This window comes from Amblyomma mixtum, chromosome 6 (genome assembly GCF_055824585.1).
Source record: "Amblyomma mixtum isolate Tamu chromosome 6, ASM5582458v1, whole genome shotgun sequence".
NCBI lineage: Eukaryota > Metazoa > Arthropoda > Arachnida > Ixodida > Ixodidae > Amblyomma > Amblyomma mixtum.
Genome location: NC_143017.1, coordinates 33,691,031 through 33,717,179, shown reverse-complemented (window position 1 = coordinate 33,717,179; position 26,149 = coordinate 33,691,031). Strand labels below are relative to the sequence as shown.

The window sequence follows — 26,149 nt, the reverse complement described above, 5'->3', positions numbered from 1 at the left end:
TGTATATAGACTTATTGTCAGTGTACCCCTCCGCCTGTCCTTTCTACTATCCCCTCACCCCTTTCTTTTCACTTCTACACATGTCTTGCTATCGTTTATTTCTACTGCCCCAGCTCAGGTGCTTCCAGCCGCGATAGCAGAGACGGGGGTGGCAAAAATTGTTTTACCTTCCATATTCAATGCAAATAAAAACCATTACTACAACTACTACTACTTCCCGCCCTCTTCCTGCTGCAGTTGGTCTGTGAGCCATGTTACCCAAAGCGCAGAAGAGGCTTTTTTTTTTACTTCTGCTGCCCTCGTCAACTTGTCATATTAAATCTCTGAGAGTGGTCCACGTACAGAGCGCTTTGATGGTGGAACGACTCCACGAAGTCCGAAAGCTTAATGGCAATGTCGGTTCTGAGGAACAAAGCTTCCCCATTAACGTATATCATTTGAGTCAGCTCCTAATCAAATGTATTATGACAATGTAGGGCAATATCCTCGTTATATGTTTCTGTAAGTATATACTAACGACTCGTCTCTTTAAACTTTCTGCTCACCTTTGGTGCTGTCAGCTTTCGACAGCATTCTACCGGATCTCGCAAAATGATTAGATTGGCTGCTGGAAGGTCTGTAATCCCGCGGGATTCACAAACCACCTTCGTATAGAGACTGAAAAAACGACTGTAATGTACGGTGGCACCTTCTCTAACATCTTCTTGCGCTGCTGCGCCTGCGTATCCCTTGGCTCAGCATATCTGTTTGGGAAGAGAAATGTGGACCGATACCAAACGCCAGCAAAAGGCTGCCCTTGGGATGCAACTTCACCAGGTAATGATGGACGCATGTGAACAACGATTGATGAAAAAACTGTTCTTGGAGTCAAATACCGCGCAAACGAAATACGAAGTCACCAACATTCGTCCTCAGATCATCCCAGAGCGCAACGTTTGCGCTCTCGAGATAAATAACATTGCAGCTGCATAAGAAATAAACACACCTGACCACACACGTGGAAAAACTGACAGGCGTTCAACTTGTTGGCAGCGTATGTTTACCATCAATGAGCTCTGAGGGGGCTGCTTTTTTTTTTTGCGTAACGCAGCACTTGTACTAGGTTTCAAAAAGCCGGATCACGTTTGGCTGCAGGGTATGTCGTATCCACGGCAGGTGGATTATACTAGTACGTTCTCGAAAGTGTCTAACGAGATAGCATGCGCTCTCGTTTGCGTCTGCTCGATCAACATTGGGACGGTTTTAGGGAAGACGCATTTAATTCCGGCATCATGTTCGGTGAGACACAACGACTGGGTCAGCGTAATTTGAGCAGCTTGTGAGTACCCGTCGCCGCACCAGTGGCACCAAAAGTTAATTTATCTTTTTATAGTAGAGTTGTTGCCGAAAGCTGCACGACTAATTTGAAAACTTATCAGCAAAGAAATTTGAAACCCTCAACGGAAACATTGGGCAGATGCGCGCCCATTTCGTCGACTCAGGATGCTACTTCAATTCAGTGATGTTTCGAGTACTGCTGATATCGCGTGGACGGAGAAGAGGGAGAGGAGTAACGCATGCGTGTTGGTGCTCGCTCCCGCAGAGGGCAAAACAGTGTGCAAGCCATGGCTCATCTTTCACAACTAATGCTGTTTGTTTAAATGCTTCCTAGTGCGACCTTGTATTATGCGGGAAAATTATAAGTAAACTTTCGAAGTATAGAGAAAGAAAAAGTTAATCGAAACTTTGCACACTGTGGAGACTGTGTACTTGGAACCCATGGAGAATTTAAAGATCTTATATACTTTGTGCACTTTGTTTATTTCCAAGAAGTTCAGCCTTGTAAGTATATAACAAAGTCATCCCTGGTTTCATTGTAGCCGGCATGTAGCTGTCACCGCACGCGCAGCGGATCGGCCGCCCTACCACCGCAGGCCTCGGATTGGCACGGCCTCTTCGCTTCCTTATTAAGCTCACCCCGGTGTTTTGGTTCGTCCGTGGGCCCCGCTCTGGGCGCACTCCGTCTTCAGGCGGCGGTCAGGGAGTGCCAGCTGTGTTGCGCTGCACGGGAAGAACCAGCGAAGACTCGTCGTCCTCCAACGCCAGACGTCGCCTCCGAGGAGTGACGTCGCCGGCGACATGCCAAGTGAGACCCGGACGCCTTTTCCCCTAAGCGCGCCCTCCATTACGTTTTTTTTTTAAATTTCTTCAGACACTTCCAGTAGGAATGTTATTTGAATGAGCACCTTGTTTTTATGGGCCCACCGAAAAATCTGAATTGAGATCAGGGACGAAGCAGTGTGACAGTTTTAGTCCCAGGCGTCAAAAAGCAGCTCCCTTTCTGATCCGGTTTCTTCAAATCCCGACCTTGTTTCACGTTTAGACGCACAGGAACAGTGCGTAAATATTCAATGTTCTTGCTTTGGTAGGGCATTCTGTGTAAGCTGTCCGCATTGTGCGCATGACGTCACAGGGAGCCCACATTACACAATTTGTATGCGTCCTCGGAATATCCTAGATATATCCCTTGTAATCGGTGTGAGTCATGGACGAAAAATTCGGAATCCATGTCGGTGTTTACATGCAGCACACAGAAATAATACGTAATACGTAAATAATTTTGTTAATTGTCTCGGCCACGTCTGACTAAAGATTTTATATCTCTTCCTTAAAAGATTTAATAATAATGCTTGAATATCTGTGTACACCCGTTCTTATGGCACAGGCTGGAAGTCCATGTCCGGGCGACGGGCATGCAAGAAAGGCACGCTGCAATGGATCGAAGCTGGTGTTACCTTCTTGGCGCTGGTCACACTCTGCAAAGGACAGTAGGTGTTTCTTCTTATTTAACGCTGTGTACTAACAACCTGCACGTGCACTACAGGAGCTAGACACATTATGCAGTGGTTTCAGAGCTTTGGTTCCAGAGCTTTAAGAAATGTTCACATAGATGGTGGCTTCGGCTAGCAGAGTAGAATCTCTTTTCCATTCCTGTTGACGGGGTAGAATACTCGTTCATGCATTGTTACTGAGCAAGATATATAAGCCATTTCTTCCGCAGTTCCTCCAAGCAACAAACCAAGCGTTCCTTGCTCTAATGCGTACTACCTGCTCTCAGTAATTTAGTTGCCTCATAAAAGCCAAAGCAGTAATTTTACATTCGTACTTGACAAATTTCTTGCTATTCTTAATCTAGTCGAACAATTTACTGTGCGATGTCAGTGCACGTTAAAGAACCCCAGGTGGTCGAAATTTCCGGAGCCCTCCACTACGGCATCTCTCATAGCCTTAGTCGCTTTGGGACGTTAAACCCCATAAACCAACCAAAACAACCATATTTCATGCTGAACTGAAAGCTAACTTACTCAGGCCACAGAAATCTCTACTTCGGCCCCTTTTCCCTACATCATGTTAAAAATTCTTGCACTTTTCCTTGAGTTCATCAAAACTTTTTGAATATTTGTTCCAGTTAATGCAGCTTAATGAAGGCCACATTGCATGATTGTATCTGGTTCCGCGCTCCGCTTCAGCACGTATTTGACGCAGGCGCAACGCGTAAAAGCAGTTTGTCACCATGACTATAAAAAGTTACGTGTTTAAATAAAAAGCTGTAAACAATTCATGTTTAAGCTTTATTCCTTCCAAAAGTATTTCTTAATATAAGCCGAAAAAGAGCCTAAATCACTAGAGTAAACTCGCAAATTGTACATAATTTTTGCAACTCATGCTCATGTCCGCTCCAAATGATTACTGTGTGTACTCTAAAATCGATCAATCCGTTGTAGCCTAAGTCATGAACTAGACAGAAGTAAAGTTGTGCCTGGAATGTATCGGTTTCCTAACGATAACAACGAACTGCGAAGATGAGTTTAAAGTACCCGGAACGGTGTTTAACATTCCACTGTATCATCGGCGTTGTGACAGTTAGCCGCTGGAAACAGCATTACTTTTTGCTCAACGCAACGGCCAAAATAAGAACGCTCTGGCTGGTGATTTTTTAGTGTTTACAGACTTTATTTAAAGAACTGTGAGAGATACATCGGTGCAGTCTGTACAGGTGGATTTCATAGCAAGGCGGACATTACATACGTGATAGTGTTTATGTATGCACAAGTAATGAACTAAAAGTAAGTAATAAGGTTTGTTATTCTACATCTCACGGGGCAATATTATACTGAGAAATTTGAGGACGTGAACTTAGAAAGTGGGATCAGTTTATAAATTGTCTTTAATAGTAGTGTGGTTTGAAATAACGAGCATTAAAACAGACGCCGGGCGTGTGTGCTTTATGATATAGAACCGGTTAATAATTTCGGCGGCAATACTGCGCGAAGCGGCACCATATTATAAAAATTCAACCCAGGATAGCGAAGACGAGGCTAGAAATTAGTAAATTTCACGTTCGATATTTGGAACCACCTTACCGCTGAAGAACAGCAAGAAACTGAGCTCACCTTCGTTATCGATGACCTTGAATTTCTGTATATTATATTGTCCCTTAAAATAAAATACAAAATAATTTATTAGTTAATCTGAGTTAATCATCAAAATATTTAGCTGTGTAAAGTGAATAACATCGGCCTGTTTGTACCATCCACAAGCAGAGACCGCACCAACGTACCTGCCACAGTTTTTAGAACAAATATCTGTAAACGTTAAAGGGTCAGTCTACTCATCGAGAAGAGTGTATAAATAATGGCATATTCTGGTAGTTGGCGCCCTATAACATCAATAACGAGGCAACTGCTCCCGGTTTAGGCAGGAATTTGTATTTTATTTCGATGTTCAAAGTCGCGTCGAATGCATGGTGGCGACCCCAAACGTTCATTTTGTTCAAGAAGGTGGTAGTCTTTTTTTGTAGAAGCATAAGTGAATATACTACGTACCATTTGCATGCCCTAATGTCAGAGAAACGCACGTTTTGTTCTAGTAAACTGTAGAAAGCGTACCGCTCGCATTTTCTGTAAATAACATGAATATTTATAATCACAAAATGAACAAGAGAGGGGAAAACCTCAGGTTGCTTGAGCCAACGTTTCGACAAAGGGACTTGTCTTCTTCTGGGTTACACGTACGCAAAACGCAGGCACATTCCCACTTTTAGTTCAGCGTATGCTAGCAGAGATGCAAAAATAAACTCAGCCTATAGTGGCGCCATCTGGTTGTCAGGACGGGAACCATTGCTGTAAACAAACCGACTCTCCACTTAAGCCTAGGAGCGGCAGAATCATCACTCTAATTACTAAAATAAAGCAAATTTATCTCTTATATGTTTTCTTATAGGCGAGATGAAACGAAGCGAAAGACCGGCGCCCCATTTATGGCCAGTGAATGCACTGAAAAAGGCAGCAACAACGAGAATTCAGTCTGAAGCGAGAGGCCCGGCTTCGACGGGCGCCGCCATGTTTGTCGCCGCGCGGCGGAAATCCAGATGGTTGCCAGATGAGACTACCATCTCATGCAGATGTGTTCCCACATCAATAAATTCTATTTTAAAATGTTCTACCGCACTTCTTGGCACCACAGCTGGCTAAACGGTAATTTGAGTAAAGAGCTATCGGTTGCCGCAAAGAAAATATGGTCGATAAAATTCAGTAGACTGACCCTTTAACAAAAGCACCTTTTTATATAGGACAGCACTCTGAACCGCGTGAAATAGATCTACTTTATTGTTATTCTGTTGAAGCTTCGCAAACAACACAAACGTCGACAGAACAAGCGTCCCCATATCTTACATTTAGTATAATGCATTGAGTAAAGCAGCAAATACAACATAAACGTCCATAGGAAAGATGACGGATGGTGGGGCTCAGTGCTGATCGTCGTACCTGCATTATCTCGTAATCATTTCCGCTGCGGTCTTGAAAACAGAGGATGCGTAAGCCACTGCAACGTAGAGGTGGTATCGATTGTCGTATTACGAGACGGCTCTGGGGCGATTGTTAAAAAGGCTTTGAGAGAGAGGGAGAAAAGTTTTATTCGACCCAGACGTTTTCCTAGAGTCCGGTGGTCGATTCCTCAGCTCAGGGCACCGGTAACTTGCACTGCCTTCCAGGCCCGGTTATTCAGGTTGCGCTGATCTTCCAGATCAGTGCTGGACAGGCCAACTTCCGACAGCTCTCGTGTGGCTTGTGTTTCGTCTCCTGATCTTATGCCCGAACACTCCCACTATATGTGGTGTGTTGCCGGTGCCTGCCTGCTTTAAGGGCATGTTCATACCCAAAAATTCTAGACAAAAGAATTCTAGAGCGGGAAACCGTATACGAACGCAAGTTTTTCATTTGATTTAAGATTTAAGTATAACAATCAATATATCCGCAGGTCACCCGACGGCAGTCTTACACTTTTATTCTATTCACGTTTTTGCTATAAAAATTGGTTTCTTTTGGTTTCTATTGGTTCTATTGGTTTTCTAAGTCACTCTCAGCTGCTCGGTGCGATCGATGGAAACACTTTGAAAGAAATATTTTGCTGGATATAAGAAGAATGCGCCATAATTACCAATATTTTCTTAACAGTATCTTAATTTTTCAATTTTCAAAATTTTCACCGACAATGTTGGACATGTTTACCTGGATACTTAAACTGTATTTATGCAGGTAGGCTTGGGCACGTGTTTGTTTGGATATGTCAGAAGGTGGCTTCTTTCGCGTTTAGTGCTTTCTTTAGAACAACTTTCGAGAAACCGGAATTCTGGTGGTTACGCACTCGGCTAACCATAACTGCCGCCAAGCAAAATCTCTGACTTGAGACTTTTCCCAGCGTTTCAGACTTTATGTCAACTGAGAATATTTGAGCACGGATAAGATGCAAGGAAGATGATGAAAGTGCCCTTTGTACACCCAATGTGACAGCTGCTTGCGCGATTAGTGTTTTCAGCTGCTGTGTAAATATCTCCAACGCTGTTCGCTCCCGCGGCTTTCAAGATTTCAAAACTTGTCTGCCAGCGCTTGGCTAACAAACATAGGTCCTCTTTTTCCATCACTGTGAAGAAAAGCAGGATATAACTACGGTGAGAAATACCTGGCCTGCTAAGCAAACCAAATTCCTTTCCTTGAGCAAAGAAACCCTTTATTTGCGAACCCTCATTAAAGTTATAAATGAAGATATTATGCTGCAAGAGAAAATGATTTGAAAACAAAACGGAGCAGTACCTGAAAGGCACTGACCAAACTACTGAACGGCTCGCTTATGATTCGTCTTGCCGTCAAAGAAGGTAAGCCTATTAAGGGAAGACCTCAAAAGTGAAACCGCTCAATGTTGCTTGCTGATGCTATTTTTTTTTTGCCTGCTGAAATTAGAGCACGGATAATAAACACTGGTCCTTGCTCCACGATCTTTATCTCTTACACCACAGGTACAAAGTTAACGAGCGGAACGTCAAGACCATATACGACATTCTTGGTGACCGCGGAAGGTACCAGCGTTACCTGCACCCTACAGGTCATCGGAACGCCTCAACGTCAGGTGACTAAAACATTTGTGGCATAAGATGACATTCATAGCGCTGTGAGATGGTTCATTTTGCTCAAAAACGGTAGTACAAAGCACGCCTGGGCGAAACAAAGTGTATTACGAAATGAAGAATGGTGTCATATTCAGAGAAACCAGTTACTACTCAAACCTATATCAATGGATAGAAAATAATAGCTTGTCCATGAACTATTAATTGTTGTTTTTTTACATCTCAGTAAATGAATTTAGCAAAGTGCCGCAATCTTCCTATGCAAAAAATTACGAGGAACTTTAGCGGCCAAAGTGGTGAAAGGAGAAAGCCTGAGAGCTGCATTCTGCTACGCGATTGTTCACTTCACATTCTGTTGGTGCATAATTAACTGCCAATTAATGACGCTTAAGCTTCGCCTTTAGGAGTGGAACGTGACAGCGTGTTGTAGCGCTGCCACGGAGGCCAAGGAACGCCACCACCCGTTCTGCGCGATGCGTTGCCCTTTGAACGCAACGCTTTTTGAGGAAAGGAAATGGGGCTGTATTTCTCTGTCATCTCGGTGGACACCTGAGCCGCACCGTACAGGAAGGGAGGAAGTGTGAGTGAAAGAAGAAAGAGGAGGCGTAATGAAGAAAATGAAAATTGTATTTGAGGAAAGGAAATTACGCATTAACTGTCTCACATATCTCAGTAGACACTAGTCGAAAATTGTATTTGAGGAAAGGGAGTTGCGCAGTAACTGTCTCACATATTTCGGTGGACACCCGTCAAAATTCGCGCGCGGTGACGTCACGGCAATTTGAACCAATCCGAAACGCGGACAAATACGCCTTGCTCGTTGGTAAATTGGTTTTTGAGGAAACGAAATGTATCTGTCTCTCATATCTCGGTGGACACCTAAACCTCGCCGTAACAGGAAGGGAGGAAGATGGGAGTGAACGAAGACACCGTATTTACTAGACGCACCTTTGTTCATTCCAAACCATCGAGCTGGCGTGGCGGAGTGGTAGCGTGCTCGACTCGCACTCCGGAGACAGGGGGTTGGATTCCCAAGCTCGGCCAATTTCTTACTAGGTTTTATTTATTTATCTGGTCTGACTAGAAAGGTTAATTAGACTAATTGGTTAAGTAAGCAATTAACTAAACTCAGTGAAACTTACTTGGAGCATCATTATACGAATACTTTAATTGGTTGCATGATTAGTAGCCAAAGTACAATTGGCCCCGTTTGAAATTCGCGCACTGTGACGTCACGACCATTTCGACCAATTGAAAAGCGTGACATTTCTGTCGACAGCTCCTGCTTACAACGATGAGGCATTAAAAGCTTCCGCCTTAAAAGCACAAATTCAGCACTGTTCGCAGCTTCTTAAAAGTGCTGAGCCGCTCACAGGCACCCATAAACTACTGTTCTCCCAAAGTTCCATTAAAATTATTTTTTTGGGACAGCCCCGCCGCGGTGGCTCAGTGGTTACGGCGCTCGGCTGCTAGCCCGAAAGACGCGGGTTCGATCCCGGCCGCGGCGGCTGAATTTCGATGGAGGCGAAATTCTAGAGGCCCGTGTACTGTGCGATGTCTGTGCACGTTAAAGAACCCCAGGTGGACGAAATTTCCGGAGCCCTTCACTACGGCGTCTCTCATAGCCTCAGTCGCTTTGGGACGTTAAACCCCAATAAACCAAACCAAACCATCTTTTTTGGGAGAGTTGGCTCATCTCTTGTAAAAGTATGTAGTTGCGCCAAAAAAAAAAATCAGAAGAAAATGAAGAAACACATGTCATATTTGTTTCTTCTTTTTGTCCTGCTTTTCCGCTCAAGTACATACCTTTCCCAAGCAATTGTTGGGTAAGTCGATGCTTGTCGACTTTTAACCCCCAGCAGACTTGAACAATCTAGGCTCATCATAAGCCGGCTGTCAATTTTGGCTCTTGGACGAGTCCAGTTTGTCATGTATTTTCTGGCATTCTGTGCCCGGTTTCAGGGAAACAGGGCTCGCCCAAAGCATTTTTCTGGCTTGTGGACAGGTGGAACCACGGGTAATAAACTACCGTTTTGGTACGAATTACAAAAAGAAATAAATGTGCTCGAAAACAATAATAAAATAAATGTGCTCCCTTGAGGGTAAATGTATGCTGGCATATTGTCACACTACGCAAATGCTGAGAAACAAGAGTAGATTTTCCATCTTCCCAAATTTTCGTATTTTCCAGGGTTATCTATGTGAGCAACAATGCTTTCAAGTGTATTTTATCTGCCATGAAAATTTCAAGAAATCAAAGCAACTGAGCACCGTGCACGAAATCACTGCCCCTTAGTTGCAATAAATCAAGATTTTGCATCTTTGCAGAATACGTGACTACACCCATGCGTGGTAAGAGAGCTTTACGCCTCTAGTTTATGCGCTCAAACTGCATCTTCATTCTTTCTGCAGGCCCCCTTCAAGTGAGCGTCGACATATACCTGAGGCTCATAACAGCCTTCTCTGACGACACTATGGTAAGACGACCGCTAATCCTTCTCCATTTCGGTGAACGCCAATAATGCACGGTGGGCACTTGCTCGAGGGGCTACGTGCTCAGGTGGCAGAGTCAGTAATCCCAACACAGAAGCTTTCATCACGTCCGTCAGTCTGCACAGGCTATTAAGATCCTAATTAGGCGAGACACCAACGTTATATGCACTCCTAATAACGGCTGGAGTACTGAAGCGAAATGCCACGAATGGATGTTTTTTCACAGTCCCGTAGTGCCGTCTTTACATTCAAAGTAGTGTTCGTACAATCTGGTGTTCAGTTGAAATTTCAGCCGAGCGTGCCAGCCGGATCCTCGTTTCCACTGATTCTCTCCCGTCCATGAAGTTATTCATTCCACTGAAACCAAATTAACGATTACGCGTTTGATTTTATAACGCTTTCAATTGAGTCACATATTCATTTGACCCATTTAAGCTACTTCACTCGCTATGCATGTTGCTAAACGAGATGAAGTGACGCCCGATTGATGGTTCTTATGTTGATGCTCCGAATGTTCTCGGTTATCGCAAACGTGAAATGGAAGCTGACTTAGTTCGTCAGTTTGCGTCGCTGCTTTTTTGTCTCTCTCATCTTGTCGTATTTTAACGCGATAGCATTATAGGGCTCGTGTCGCAGAAAGTCCGGCGTCGCCGTCGGCGTCGTAAACCATGAGCGAAAAATGCAAATCCTAACAGAAGCAGCCCAGGGCGCAGCTTGGCCACCGAAGTTCCTTAGCCTTGTTGTGTCATCCCAACATCACCACCGCACGTGACAGGTAGCAGTTAAATTAATTATTAACCGCTAAAAGTTGCTCGGAAAAAGAGCCTTGGGTCGCACAAGCACCACCGGTGGCAGCACCTACCATTGCAGCGCAGTGTCGCACCGCTAAAAATCCTTCGCCATTGCACAATGAGTTGTATGAGGACCCCCAGGAATGTTAAGTAGAGAATTACCATATATGGGCTTTAACGGATTAAGCTATCGCGTAACACCCTTAAGGAGGAGCTTAATTGTTCCCTCCAATTTTGGGCCTCGTTCCCTCGCAACGCTTATGTTGGCATGAGCAACGCATGTTTCTTAGTAATAGGCGCGCCTGAGAATGTGTTCACGGTATAGCCAAAAATAAAAAAATTTGCCCTGAATGGAGTTTCCTGGTGCCGGGATGTGTCTAAGAGCGCCAGGGACTTTAGAGCACTTTTGCGCCGCTTGTTGCTCTGCAGAGACAGCTCAGCTTTAGAGCACGCAGTCTGAATAGAATTGGTTGCAGGTTGTAGCAGCTGTTCGTAGAAATATTTGTGAGCACATCATGAACTGAAAAACTGGGAAAGTCCTTTCATACCTTTTGTCTGAGGCAGGGGTCTCGGAACTCATTTAGCCAAGAGGTCCTCATGGGCATAGCACACAGGCGCCTTGCTTTTCACCTCTATCGAAATGCGGCCGCATCGGCCTTGATTGAATCCGGGTCCTACGGCTCAGTATCCGAACTTTCTAACAACTGAACCACCGGAGCGGAGCCTCTATATATATAGTGGAAGAAAAGCAAAGTTGGCAAAAGTGAATTCAAGCAAAAAATGTAAAAGCTAAAGGTCAGAATTTCTGGCAGCACGTAAACTAAACATTTACGTCATTTTTTTTATATTGAACTTGTTTGTCTTAGTCACCTTTCAAGATATTTCTTAAAAAATGATAATTATTGACGGTATCAGGATTGACTGCACGCCGAAGAATTGCTAATTACTGCTATATGTAAACGCACTGTAAAAAACGAACAAAAAACTCTTCTTTGCAGTGATATGCACAGAAATTCGGTCTTTCGCCTCACTTCGCGTATACTGAATGGCCCCAATGGACTTTACCGCACATAGCAGACTTCTGCCCCTCGAGGATTGGTTAGGGAGAAATGCCGTGGATCGTGTTGTCTCAAAACATCACCGTATGCACCAATGCGGCCACCGCCCTTGTGAGATTGTTACTCTACCAAAGCTGCAAGAAATCCGTCACCTCGTTGTTGACCCGGCGCACTATCCTTCCGTTTTAATGACAGGCAGCCGCGCCGCCCACCCCGCTAATGCCGCTCGGCTTTCTGCATACATCTGGATTCTGCCGTTTCACATTTTTCCCGAAGTGCACCAAATGTGGTCGCCATGTGTACATCATGCAAACCTCCCAGTACCTTTCAGTGAAGTCCTACCTCTTTGTTAAAGCAGGCGATTTCATAAAATTAGCGCAAAATATTGACTATTTGCGAACTTTTTCATATACCATTGAAGGAAGATTGGGGAGATCGAAATTTTCGCCACATTTGTGCCGGAAGCGTGATTCGGCAGGAGCAACAAAGATCCGCGGTTTTACGGAAAAGGTGTCTGAGTGACTTCAATATAGTAGAGCAAAGCCGACGCGCCGCTCCTATTCCCAAGTGGGCAGTCCACCAGGAATTCAAGAGGTGACTCAAATTAAGCCTGGGCTTCTAAACCTTCTACCCAACACTCGCTATTCGGTGGGAGACCTTGCTGCCTGCCGACAGTATAGTGCAGCTGCTTTGCGCATGATGTTAAACTCCAGCTGCCGCCCTTTAAATATTCTACCCAAACTAAAGGGATCTGTCGTCGTTTCTCTGTCGTCGTTTGGCGCGTTCGAAATCCGCTGAACACATCACAGGGGTGTTTAGCCACGGAAACGTGCATCCTATAGCGGAAAAAAGATAGAGGCGTCAGTGTGATTTTTGCTGTTTCCCCGGTGCTCGAACATGACGCTTATCTCTCTCTTAGAGGCGGACACAAGTTGTGTCTTTTCCAACAGGGGATTATAACGAGTACAGGACATTTCCGTTTTCGCGATAAACACTGAAATACACAAGACTTCCTTTTCAGTCTGAGCCAGTGTTTTTGGAGGCTCTGGTGTGCTTCGTTTAAGCACGCGTTCATGCGATGTGCTCAAGAAGCTGAGTACTGCACAGCGGCAATCCCTGCTTGGCGCAGAACTACGATGTGCAGTACACGCTGCGGCACCAGTGGCGCGACGAGCGGCTCGCCTTCGACGACTCCCAGGGGGCCAGCCGCTTCGTCACTCTGCCCGACGACTCGTCCATGTGGAAGCCGGACACCTTCTTCGCCAACGAGGTGAGCGGACACACCCATGACATCGTGCACCGGAACGTCATGGTGCGTATCTACCCGGACGGCACCGTGCAGCACAGTCTCAGGTGCGTTGCGCAACTTTGGGATAGAACATTCTGTTTTGTGCAGAGCGTCCATTTTCCCGTTTTATCTAGTTGTAGAGCGAGCAAGTGTTTTCTTCAGGCTATACGTAGAGAGATGAAATGCAATATGCAGATTTAGAAGCCTGGAGCAAGCAGGAGTATCGAGGCGCTGACCCCAGTGGTGTTATGCAGGTGCTTATGCAGCTTTTGAAATCTTTACTTGGGGAAAATGTTGCTCTCAGACCATGAAATTGATGAATTCACTAGCATAATGCTTTCCTATATTTTTTCTTACGAAACTCGCGGTTGCGCTAGTTCCAGCAAAACTTATTGCGTTATATAAATATCCTACTCGTTGCATTGTCTGCCAGAACCCATTCTGCTCCAGAGCAGTATATAAGAGATGTATCAGAATCAGAATTGTTAGTTCCGCCATGAAATTGTTACCTTTAATTACAATGATCTCAAAGGGGGCAGTGCTAACTAATGTCTTTTCCTGGGGCATTGCGTGTTTGCCATGAACAAAGCGCGAGGGTGAGGAAATGCGGGACATTTTTGACGTGACGAAGCACACGTCGAGTAACGGTCGTTCGTAAATCACCCACAGTTGTCATGCCTGTAAATTTCTGCGCATTACTATTTTTCTCTGTGCTCCGCACAGATAACCTCTAAATATTGCTTTCAGTACGTTATTTAACTGAAGGTTTCTGTAGTCCTAGGGCGATTACTTGCCTTACTCGCCTCGACGCAATTTGATTAAAATTATTAACTGCAAATTGTGAGGATTAACGGCCCGAAGCGAAGCATTGGTTATGAGGGACGCCGTAGTGAAGGGAACCGGTATAATTTAGACCACCTGTGGTTCTGGAACGCGTGCTGATAACGCACAGGACACATTAAAGAACACTAGGTGTCGAAATTAATCCGGAGCCCTCCACAACCGCCTCCCGCATTGCCAATGTTTCGCTTTAGGATGCTTCACCCTACAATTTTATGGCTTGCACGCTTCTTGCAGGGCTTCAATGAAATTCTGGTGCCACCTGCAGCATGAAAACTTTCCATTTGACACACAGGTGTGTCACATCACTTTGGCGAGCTGTAAGTAGCGACTCCCAAAGGACCTACAGCTCCAAGCTGTCTTCGCAATGCCTGTTTTCATACATGCAGGAATTTCTTTCCTCGTAGAACAGTTGACGGCAGCATCTGTGTATTTGTCGCCAAATTAAAGAGGAGACAAAAGAAAACAACAACTCCTCAGACCCAAGAGGCTTCCGTGGCTCAGTTCATTTCCTTGAGTTTAGAGTTCATTTCCTAGCGTTTAGAGGATATTGATGGTGCCTCAGTGGTCATGGTGCTTGGCTGCTTACCCGAAAGACGCGGAATTGATTTCCGGCCGCGGCGGCCGAATTTCGATGGAGGTGAAATTCTGATTTGGTTTGGTTTATGGGGTTTAACGTCCCAAAGCGACTCAGGCTATGAGAGACGCCGTAGTGAAGGGATCGAGAAATTCCGACCACCTGGGGTTCTTTAACGTGCACTGACATCGCACAGTACACGGACCTCTAGAATTTCTCCTCCAAAGAAATTCAACTGCCGCGGCCGGGATAGAACCCGCGTATTTTGGGTCAGCAACCGAGCACCATAACCACTGAGCCACCACGGCGGCGGAGGTGAATTTCTATAGGCTCGTGTACTGTGCGATGTCAGTGCACATTCGAAATTTCCTGAGCCCTTCACTACGGCGTTCCTTCATAAACCCTGATAAACCGACCTAAACCAGAGGATGTATCGACATCGTTGCGTGATGGTGGAATCAGCTTAACCTCCCCTGAACCCTGCAGAGAGAAATTTTCATGCAGTTCAATACTCTAGCCGTTGGTATAAAGCTTCACTAGAGCTTTTTGTCAAACGGAAGGCATGAATGTCCAGTCTAGGTGGTATAGTTACCAGATTTACCGGAACTACCCCCTTCTTCCTTGCCCTATTTCCTACGTTTCAAGGCCATACTGTACTGCGCAATGCTTTTCGGGTATATGGGCCTTTGCTACTTTTAATGTGACCAAGCACTATAGAAAAGTCTTGTATTGCGCATTGGAGATAGCATGTGTTTTTAACTTTGAATCTGTGCGGGTTTCGAGTCATTTGTCCCTTTCTACTGAAGATGCCTACACTACGGACGACATTGTCTATGAATGGAGGAAAGGGGACCCGGTACAGCTGAGCAAAACCCTCCACACCAGCAACTTCAGGATGACAGAGCTCACGACGACACAGTGCACGTCCAAGACCAGAACAGGTACCGAGGCTGCGTATCCAGAATTTTTTACTCTCAGGTGCTTTGTTGCCTTTACTGAGAAGAGTGTGTAAATGCGATAGAAGCATAATGATTCGAACCAAAAGCTGCCATAGATGTCGAGGAGAATGCGAGGGAACAAGTTGGAAAAGCGGAAGGACAGGTGACTGAAATGTCAGCACGTTTGCCTCCTCACCACTATTGCTGAAAAAGCGCACTGATGGGAAATCGCTGTTAAACATTCGTTACTTTGTAATTACTCGTTCTAGTGAAGAGCATCATAACGCTAATCTAGTTTATCGCGATTCCACGCCGTTTTGCGTAGTTCTGTAGCTGTCATGATATTTGTATGGGCTGTCGACAAATGCGTAAAAGGACATAACGGCAGTCCATGTACAAAGCGCTGAGCAGCTCTTCGCCTTCCTTGTTGTATTCTGGAGCAACTTCTGAGAGCCACCCGAGGCGGCAAGCTAAAATTTCACATAGCGCTTGAGTGGAAAGCTGCACCATGACAATATTGTTTGGTCCCCGACTCGACATCCCCGTGGAATATCAAGTATTTCACTTCATCGGCAAAGCAAACATTAAACACAGAAGTAAAACGAGCTTTTGCGTGACTTGGGTACATTCTTGAGACGTAACTGCGCCTCAAAAACCGCATTCACATTAGTAAAAAACTCTGACACACACGGACGAACAAACGGAGCAGCGTTGTGTGAGAGCGTTTGTTCCTAATGTGAATCTGCTTCTTGAAAGCCTCACCGACCAGCAGCCACGGCGCTACCAGAAGGATGCGAAAAACAATGAATGGATTGCTTACAGCATGCATTAGTTAAAACAAAAGAGATTTTCTTTTTAGTATTGCTCAACATCGCGTCACTGCTTTTGGCACTCAGCCCATATAAAGAAAAGCCCTGAAGCACCAACATGCTTCGTCTGAATAATCCAGAGTTTCTAAATAAACTCTATCTCTTTCTTCGCTTTCTTGTCGCTCCCACTCTTCCTTCCACATAAGGCGCGTACCCGTGCCTGAAGGCAAGCTTCGCCTTCAGCCGAAACAGCCACGACGTGCTCATCCGGCTCTTCGTGCCGTGCCTGCTGATGGTTCTCGTGTCGTGGATACCCCTCTGGATGGACGCCCGATCCGCCGCTCTGCTACGACAGCTCTTCTCGCTGGTCGTGCTTCTGGCGCACGCTGCGGTGCTGGCCGTAGTCAACCTCAGGCTAGTTCCTCGGAGCGGAGTGACCACCAGCGCCGACGTATGGACCGGCACCTGCCTAGCATTCGTCTTCCTGGTCCTCCTCGAAGTGGCCCTCGTCGATTTCCTCCAGAGAAGGGAGCGGCGCGACCGCAAGAAGCCTGAGCCGTCCAAGCCAGAAGCGGAAACTGGCGTCGATGGAGTCGTTGACACGGTGAGATCCGCTAAGTCAGTTTTGATAGCCGTTGACTGTCACTGCACGGAGCACGCATGAACCAGCCTCATCCGTGGCTTGGCATAATTATTCATTAGCAAATGCATAGAAAGAATATTCAAGAACTTTAGGGAAATGGTGGTAGTGGGCTACCTTGTTCATTCCTGGTTTAAAAAGTCGCCAGATTTCTTAGGTTCTGTTCAGTACTGCAAACAGCCTTGCTTAATATATTCGCATTGCTCCTCTTATGTGCTGGCCATAGTAGATATATTAAATAGGGAGCATTTGTTTACTGGATTCTTATTACGCCAGTAAATTGTTAAGGCTGTGCTTCAGAAACTCTTCCAGACTTGTTCGTAGTACACACTTCGCAAAATAAGAGGGAAAACTACTTGATAGCGACTGGTTTTCTGTCACTGCGAAAGCTGCACCAGGTTTCCTTCGTGGATGAGGTGACCACATGAAAGCGCAGGTAGAAACCACGTGAGTTGTATGATTAAGTGCTGTGAACTGTGTCAAAATATAGCTTGCGTGATTTTCAAGTGTTACAAAATCTTTTACGTTTTCCACCCGGCGCAAAGGCGAAGCATTTTAAGACCAATTACTCACGTAACAAGAATTTAGAGGCGAGATATCCGCGCGTGCCAAGTCGCAAACCCTGCTGGCGTCTCGCGACCATGCCTCTCGCGACGAACGAGAGGTATTTAACCGGTGAACGTGCAATAAAACTTGGTTGATAGTCAGCGTCGTGTCCCTCTCTCTGCTTCGTCCCCGTTAGCGCTGTTTTTAGCCTCAGATCATGCACCAACCAGCCCAAATTTCCACCCTTTTGAAGCCTTATATGTATACATGAGGCTAGGTTCTCTCTCATAAACGCACTAAGCAAATTTCTGCAACTGAATTTATAAGAATTATAAGCAGGAGGAATACTGGCGGCTGGCGGGAACGGCTGTATGGGGAAAAAGCATACTGTAAGCTTCCCCGTTTTTTTTTTTTTTTTTTCACTATGCGCCTGCCTCTAACTGTTGGTTTCCCGTGTGCGCTTTGCGAAGCTAGATGAAAGGAGTTAGAGCATTTACCAAATTAAAAATCGTATACGAAGAGTGTGCGAGCCTGAAGTTACCTCTGAAGTTTGCCTCCTCGCGTGCAAGTGCAATTTCTTATCTATCGTGGGTAAACTGCAAGCGTCCCACGGCGCCCCACATGCGCAGGGTCGGTATTGCCTTATTTTTTTATTGCTGCTTCGACAACCACTCCAGGTAAATTAGCTCTAGGATTGTTTTATGTACTTCGTATCAAAGAAGTGCTCCTGTTTTCAGTCCTACACTCCACACGTGTCTTGTTGTATACATGCAATCACGTGTCTCGAGCAATTCGTGCACCGCAAAACAACTAACAGCGTGTTGAAGTCGCGACATGCCTCTTGACATTCAATAACGCTGCGGAAGCCTGTTGATTTCGGAACATTTCGTTTCAATATCACTTCTTTTTATTCTTGTCCCAGTGAAAAGCTTATTGGGAGGGCCATTTTTCTAACTGAACGCTCTCTATAAATCACTTTCATTCAATAGTCCTCAAGCAGTCCAACCACAATTTCTGTAATGAATGACCCGGGCGCTGGTAAACCAACCAAACTACCTTCTAAAACCAAATAAATGGTTTTCTTACGCTTCGCAAAATACATACACATCTTCGGGTACATATTTTCGTCGTTGAAAAGCCAGCTCCAGTGAGTTGTGGCGTTTCCACTACATTGCGCATGTGAAGTACACCGTTATCGTCGAGATCCGTCTCAGGGAGGACGACCTCATAGCAACAAAATATCTCACTCATTACAATAGCAGTTCACTGGGAGCAAAGCGAGTTTGACCGCCGAACATAAGCGGCAGTATCGAGCGGTCACCTTAATCACTGCGCAAAGCAGTGGCTCATGAAACAAAGTGCACTTACTTTACCTCTAACTTTAATGATTTCGACAGTAAGTAAGATGGCGGACCGTTGCACACTTCTATTCCTGTCGGAAGCGTACACAGGAATTATACCTAGCAGTTTATTTTGTTTCCGCTTCGTTTCGAATCATGTCGATATGCGACGAGACTTTTACCTTACCATGCGTGTTGAGAGCTCCATATCTAGAGCGAATGAGTTCATGGTTCGCAGTTTAGGGAGCTTAAAGCGGCTCAGGCTATGAGGGAGAACATAATTAAAGGCTCCGGGTAATTTCGACCACCTGGGCATCTCTAGCGTGCACTGACATCGCACTGTACACCGGCCTATTGCATTCCACCGCCACCGGAATGGGACCGCCTCAGTGGGGATCGAAGCCACGTATTCGGATCACCACCCTCGTGGAGGCTTAGAGCGAATTGTAATTTAATTCTACTAGTTTAAAGATAAATTTGGCACTGAAATTATTAGAGTTGTGAGATGGCCCTGCGTATCGCCACTGTGTTTACCACGTTCATTTTAAACGCCACCCTAAGTTAAACTTTGCTTCTTCATGCCCGAAGCCACCGGCATCCAGCCTTATTTAAGACTTTGTGACAAGGGAGCCGAGCAAACTTCTATGTCAGGATTTTAGCCACTCGCAACTACTTCTAGGATGTTCGACATCTTTTCAGTTGCCTTTCGCATGTTATCTCGCCTTGAAATTGAGCGCGGCGTAGAGTGGCGGTGATCCTTTCTTCTTCAACCGCCAATCCTGCAGCAGCCGTCGGCAAGTTGCTTCTGTTTACCAACAAAAGACCACCCAATGAACGGTTTGATTTTCAAGCCTTGGGCCGTCTTGCCTCCCTTCCTCCGGACTGGCGGAACCTTCATGTTACATTGTACTCGCTGCAAGCTCTGTTCATTGCACAGCCTTGGTAGCAGATTGCTTACCAGAAAAAACCCAAAGGCGTACTCTCCGCTTGGACTTCGGGTAGAGAAGTGCTGGCCGGTCACAGGCGGAGGCAAAGCTGCTCTCGGTTCCTACTCTCCACTTCCGTTTATGCCAGTTGTGTTTTTTTGGTTCTGATGCAAGGATTGGTTTGGCAAAACAAGAGCTTGGAAATGATTTCTCTATTTTAAAACAAATAGGGAAGAGAGGGAACACTAAAAGCTACGTGATGTTTTACAGTTTGTTCTGTGTTGCTCTCTGCATTATAAAAGGGAACAAAATGAAGTTATAGTTATTTCGAGAGAAAGAGAAACTTTATTATGGCAGGTGTGTTTAGACCTCTCTTGGGTCCCTGGACCACCACACGGTCCCACTCTACGTCGGAACGTCGAAGGAACTGACTGACTGGCTTAGTCAATGAAACATCGATTCATTTACTGAATCATCGTTTGATGTAATTATTAGTTCACTAAATCTTCATTTACACCGGTCATTCAGGCCATAAAATAGACTCCGAAAATTTTTGCAGTTGTTGCTGACCGATAACTTCAGCCTCGTTTATTTTTCAGTAGTCGACGGTGCATTCATTCTCGTCACATTTATTCTTGCTTCGCTGTTCGCAGCCGGACTCCCAGAACGTGGCGGCCCCAGCGAAGGCTTCGTACTGGCCATCCATCCAGAAGTTCCTCAAGAAGCGGCGCTCGGTCGCCGAATGGGTGGACTTCACCTCTCGCCTCTTTTTCCCGCTGGCCTTCGTTCTGTTCGCCATCATCTACCGGTGCTCCTACACGTCTGACCAGGCCAGAGTCCCCTGGTCGCACCCTAATTATTTTGGGGGCAGTATCACCTACCTGTGAATCACAGAGAAGGACGTACTGCAGCAGGCGTGCGCAAAACTGCGATTGGTCATGCGGTACTCACACAAAGTGAAAATTCCTTCCGTCACGTCATGGAAACGGAGGATAGATCCATCAGGGAGATGGCCCGAGGTATGAACCATGGAGGTCGAGCGCGAAAGCTTCACTCACAGGATATTACCCTCGTATTTCTAAACTCGTCGTTTCTGGTAACCTTTCGTTCAGTCATCAATGTGCACATGTCAGTTAAATGGCGCACCATAGATGTGTTGAAATTTGGCATATGTTTCCATCTGAGTGTGTGATTACTTCATAGCCAGTCAGTGTTGTAGTTTCTTATCCTCTCTATGGTACCCGTTTCTAGCGCTACTCTCCTCCTTTTCCGTTCTGCACTATCTTGTTTGAGAAGGGTATGGGTTTTGGTAAGTTGGTGTTTTGTATTCAAAATGAAAACATAGCACAGAAACGAAGAGAGCAAAACGGTTGACAGACGAGAACAAGTGCTATCGTTTCACGTTAAATACGAGTATTATGCTTGCATTGCCGTGACGTACGGCATATTTCAAGGTCTATTGGGGGAGGCAACAGAGATTTTGCTTTCTTATTCCCATGACACATGGTGAGGATGACACTGGTCGGTTAAGTAGCAAGTTTCTAAAACTACAGTTTAGTTGGGCAGGCTTTTACCACAGATGTAGTATCCTCCGCATGTTGCGCGCAACGGGTTTTGCAGCATGAGCCTCGTCTATTTGTTTGGAAACACCTCCCTGGTTCCTGTGTTAAATTGATTTAGGAATGAGGTGAAAAATCCCCATGAGTGGAGTAATTTCACATGAGGTCATACCGCGCGCTTTTGAGTATACAAGCTCAGCGAAGGCAGAGCACTGAACGGCGTGCTGCATAAGAGTTTCATTGCAGCGTATGCCATCGACCATCACCGCTTATCGCGTCAGCGAGCTGCATATGGGCATGTGCAGATGGGCTCAAGGCGCCAGGTGCAAGCCAGCTGCGAGAGCCCCTGCACTTTTAAGAGAAAAAGGGTAAATTTCGAGTCCTGCACAACAGCTTTACAGGGCAGCTCATTGTTTTCACACTCAAAACATTCATCTCACAAGGTTATGAGGGTGACGGGAACAGAAGAGTACAAAAAGACCTGCCTGCCACAGATGCACTCGGCCGTTCTCAAGTCTTGTCCTTAATCTGACTCATGTAAAGAATGTGTAGTCATGCTTGCATGGAATGTAGGGTTAAGTCCCTTTCAATTTTTTTGTTACACTCCTTTCAAGTTAGTTCCAAATAACATCTTTTTGGTTTACTACCTCAACCTAGACTGTTATAAAGACGAGGTTTTTTTAGTGCTATGTTTTCTTCAGTAGTTTAAAATTTATCGATAGTCGTTATTCCGTTGCGACCTCTGAAAACATCTGTCAGAAAATATTTCAAACAAGACCCGCTTGCTACCCCTTGACTAAATGTTACAATTTAGTGATTCTAATCTTGTACTGGAGGATTTCATTAGTGACAAGGATTAAGATTTTACCTGAACACAATTTCACCATCAACCCCGTTAACGCGACGACATCACCCAACCCGCGACTAGTTTGTGCGAGTGTTTGCGTTTTATTTCCTAGAAAATCCAACGATAAAAAAAGTTTTCTCTTTTCAGTAACATTCCCTGTTTGCGCGTTCCCCACAAAAACAGATAGAGAGCCAATATAGAGATCACCACGTCAAACAACAAGCGGAACACGGCTTTAATGGCACAATTGTTGCCGACCGTGTCGCCCACGCTATACAGCCAGACTGAGCAGCTTCTTATGAAGAGAAGGGTTGTCTACGTGAACAGCAAGAATGAAACGTCTGCTTTTATATTCTATTACACACTTTAAAGAAACAGCCCACTGGCGATGATTTTCAAATGCAGTCATGTGTACCACTGTTGGACCGGAGTTAGTGTGCTGCATGAATTCGATGTAATCGTTTTCTTGCATGTTCCAAGGAAGAGCAAGAAACGTTTTCATGGCAAAATCCATAAAATTTTTGGTGGTAGTGGTGTGGTTGAAAGAATTCTTTCCAAAAAGAGAGGAAACCCCGAGCAACTGTTATTTCATTAGCAACTGGAGGTGACGCGTACCATCAAACAGATATTTAGAATGAGCAGTGGGTGATAACCAGCATGTATCCCAATGCATTCTCTGAGCGGTCATATGCGTTTTCATCCTTCTTTTTCACGTCCTTCCTACCAGGAGATACAGTAATCGTATTTCTAAAATTTTTACCATTTGTCTCGCGCCAAATACACCTTTTTGAAAATTAGTGCATTGACTTCCAAACCACACACTTCCCACTGTGAAAGTCCAAGATTACTTCCTCTTGTGACGCCTTTTTTTTCTCAAGGCGAAAATCCCGAATTAAAAAACAAGAAAATCGCCGAGGAAGTGCGTCTGCGGAATTCTCCAAAGAACTAAGCAGATGCAGTTGGTGCCAAAAGAAAAGAGTTCAAGCTGTTTACTTCCAATCCCTGTAGTGGGGTGCTCATTGCATTCGTGGTGGTCCTAAGTTCTGGATGGGCGACGGCGGCCGTTCCCGTCATCTGTAAGAAATCTGGAGCACAGGCGGTGCAAAATGAGCTACGAAACATAGCCCTCAATGAAAGCCCTTGGACTTTTTGCTCTTGCCCCAGGGTGTACATCCGCCAGCGCCCTGGTAAGCAGGATAGGAAAGCGTTGCTTCTTTTGCGTCTAGGCTCCGCCGAATGCAGTCAGCGCCACCGAACATTGATCCCGGATACTTTATATCAGTGGCAGTATGCCACAGCCACCAAACTGCTGCAGCATTCATAAGTGCGTCGTAGGAAATGAGTCGGTTACCGCAGTATTATATTAGTAACATGATAACACGAGTTCTTTTTTTTTGTCCAATATAAGGTAAAACCCACTCAGGCCGACCAAGCAAATTATTCACTTAGCCTGAGTTTACTTTAAAGTATGGTACTCACGCTCCGCTTGAAAGCGGTATTCAACCCTTTTTTCTACATATGGAATTACCTCAGACGACTGACACGTGTTCGTCGGTGAACAACTCCACGTGGATAAAGACGCAGTCCAAAAACTGATTTCCCCCCCCGCCGTTAATAATCTTTTCTGCTCCACAGACATCCTTTTAAAATGTCCCTATCTGCAGACTGATATTGCGTTTAATTCACAAGCGTGAGCAGTTCTGATAGGGTTCTATTTGCATTGTTGTTTTCAAACTCTGTTTGCTCTTTCTTAGCATGTTTGCTTCCCTTTGTCACTTTGTGCTGAGAAAAGTTGTCTTGCCTGTAGCAGGATATTTTAAAAATTGAAAAAAAAAGCATTATTGCTTTGCGATTTAATTCTTATTGAAAAAAATTTCGTTTTGCCTTTCAATCCTTTGTTAGAAACTTCAGCACGCTTTCGTTTGGTCCTTCATCTTGTAACTAGTTTCCATCCAAAATCTGACGCCATTTTTCGTTTTAAAGTCCTCTCCCATAATACCAGTGGCCAAATGTAACCCGTTTGCCCACTTTAGTCTTCACTGGGTCTTAAAGTCACAAGCCAAAGAAATTTTCTGCACCCTACAAACGCAGTCGGTACGCAGTATAGTCGGTGTCTCAAGGCAATGTCATCGAATGTCACCTTCGAGCAATGTCAGCCGGAGGAAGCGGCTGAATGATGTGTGTTGGTACATGTTGTATCGAGCAGGAACGTTGTAGCGTCCGGAATTAGCGAGATATTTAAATGGACCCATCAATAAAATTGTCATGTTTTTTTTATTACTAGCCATTTCTTAACCCTTTGAAGGTTTTTGCCGTATATGTACGGCGGCGGTTTTCTGTCCCGCAAGGTCTTTGCCGTACGGGTACGGTTTCGATCTTCCGTTTGAAATTTTGCGCCAAAAGAACAATGCGTGCTCACTGGAAGGTGCTGTCACCTCTTAGGACTTACAAAAAGTGTTTGAATTTTGTGCTGCCTTCTTACGGAGATAAGCAGAACTTTTGTCTAGCTTTAGCGCGGCGGCACAGACTGCGGCATGGAGGAAGGACTGCGGCAACACCCCTTTTGTAGTTTTGGTTTCACCGCGTGATCGCAACGGAGTCGCGCGAAATTTGAGTTTTCGTTTTGTCAGCACTATCTTGCAGGGGCTGCCGAAGTTGATTTCTAACTTTATTGGCGCTGCTCTTAGCTTGCTTATCACCGTTGCTCGCGAGGTATTCTCGCCCTCTGTGGCAACGCGCCTACGCGGTTTCGATTCCGCCGCGGGATCGCAACGGAGTCGCGCGAAACGTGTTTTCTCTTTGTGGGCACTGTTTTGCAGAGGCGGCGAAAGTTGATTTCTATCTTTATTGGTGCTGCTCTTAGCTTGCTTATCACCGTTGCTATTCTATTCTATTGAACATTTTCCAGTTGTGAGTGATGCTGTCACCAAAGTACTGTTCCTAATTTTTTTTTACTATTTATTCTCGATTATGTACATTTTATAGATGCAAGATCCGCAATAAAGTCATTTGACCACCTGGGAAAGTTTTCTTCAAAATAATTCGACCCTCAAAGGGTTAAGTATAGGAACTCATCAGGTTGTTAGAATTTGAGAAAGAAGTTCAGCCATTAGCTTGCATAATTCAGTTACAGATTGCAATTCCGTGTGAGTGACCACCCCCCGCCCTTAGTGGTCCTGTGATGGCAAGTTAGCAGGTTGGCATCCTAGGATGGCAGGGTGAAGAATTCGGAGGTGGAGAGGTTTGACGCTGCAGCTTCTGAGCTTGTGTGACGACGTAGAGATATAACACTGCCATTATTGTCTGTATTTGATCAGTAACTCAGAGGTACAACGCATATTTGTTATAGAAACCCGAAGCTTAATGGCGTGGCAACCTTGGGCTAGGATGTGCTAATGAAAGCTTCGGTTAGGTTCCGATGACGGCTTAATGCGGGATATTGTTATTGTACTGCTATTGTGAGGAAGTTGCTTTGTTCGTGAAGCAGTGTAGTTTATGGTACGTATCGTATATAATTGGTGGTCGTATTGTGTTGTGTTCTCTTGCTCAGTAGTAACTGGCTTGAATGCTATTTGTCGATTGTGTGCTATTTAAAGAGAATAAATTCGTCAGATTCTCTTGACAGACCATTTGTTTCTTCTGCGAGCAGAGACCGCCAATTTTCCGCAGTCCTGACACTCTGATACTAAAGTAAACATATTTTTCAAGCCCGGGCTTTGGAGCCTGGCATTCTGAGGTGTAAGCACACACTGCCGTCACGAACAAGAGAGTCAAGAAAGACAAAAGACATCATGAGCAGCAAACTTCCTTCATTGAGCATTCATGTTCACTCGATAAAGCGTACGTTTTCTTTAGTTATACGTCAGTGTTTTGCTTGCACCTAACAAATTATGTATCTACGTACTTCAAACTGTCACAGATCCACTCAGCCCACGGCGGCATCCTTCGCCACGCAAACTCCGCAGTTACAGTCGGTGGAATTAGGCCTACGGGGAAATATACATAACGAAATCGTTCTTTTAGTTCCTTTTTATTATTAACAGTAGCCATGTC

The 26,149-nt window shown here is 45.1% G+C and overlaps 1 protein-coding gene across 1 annotated transcript; it reads left to right on the top strand.

Annotated features, from left to right (window-relative positions):
* Window positions 1-1,873: 1,873 nt before the first annotated feature.
* LOC149338752 (glutamate-gated chloride channel-like) lies at window positions 1,874-20,676 on the top strand. The gene is made up of 9 exons (XM_089550350.1): window positions 1,874-2,125; window positions 2,705-2,807; window positions 7,337-7,446; window positions 9,857-9,921; window positions 12,916-13,139; window positions 14,152-14,234; window positions 15,298-15,432; window positions 16,445-16,842; window positions 20,344-20,676. Exons 1-9 carry the CDS (start codon window positions 2,119-2,121, stop codon window positions 20,575-20,577), a joined length of 1,359 nt encoding a protein of 452 aa, XP_089406476.1. The 5' UTR covers window positions 1,874-2,118; the 3' UTR covers window positions 20,578-20,676.
* Window positions 20,677-26,149: the final 5,473 nt, after the last annotated feature.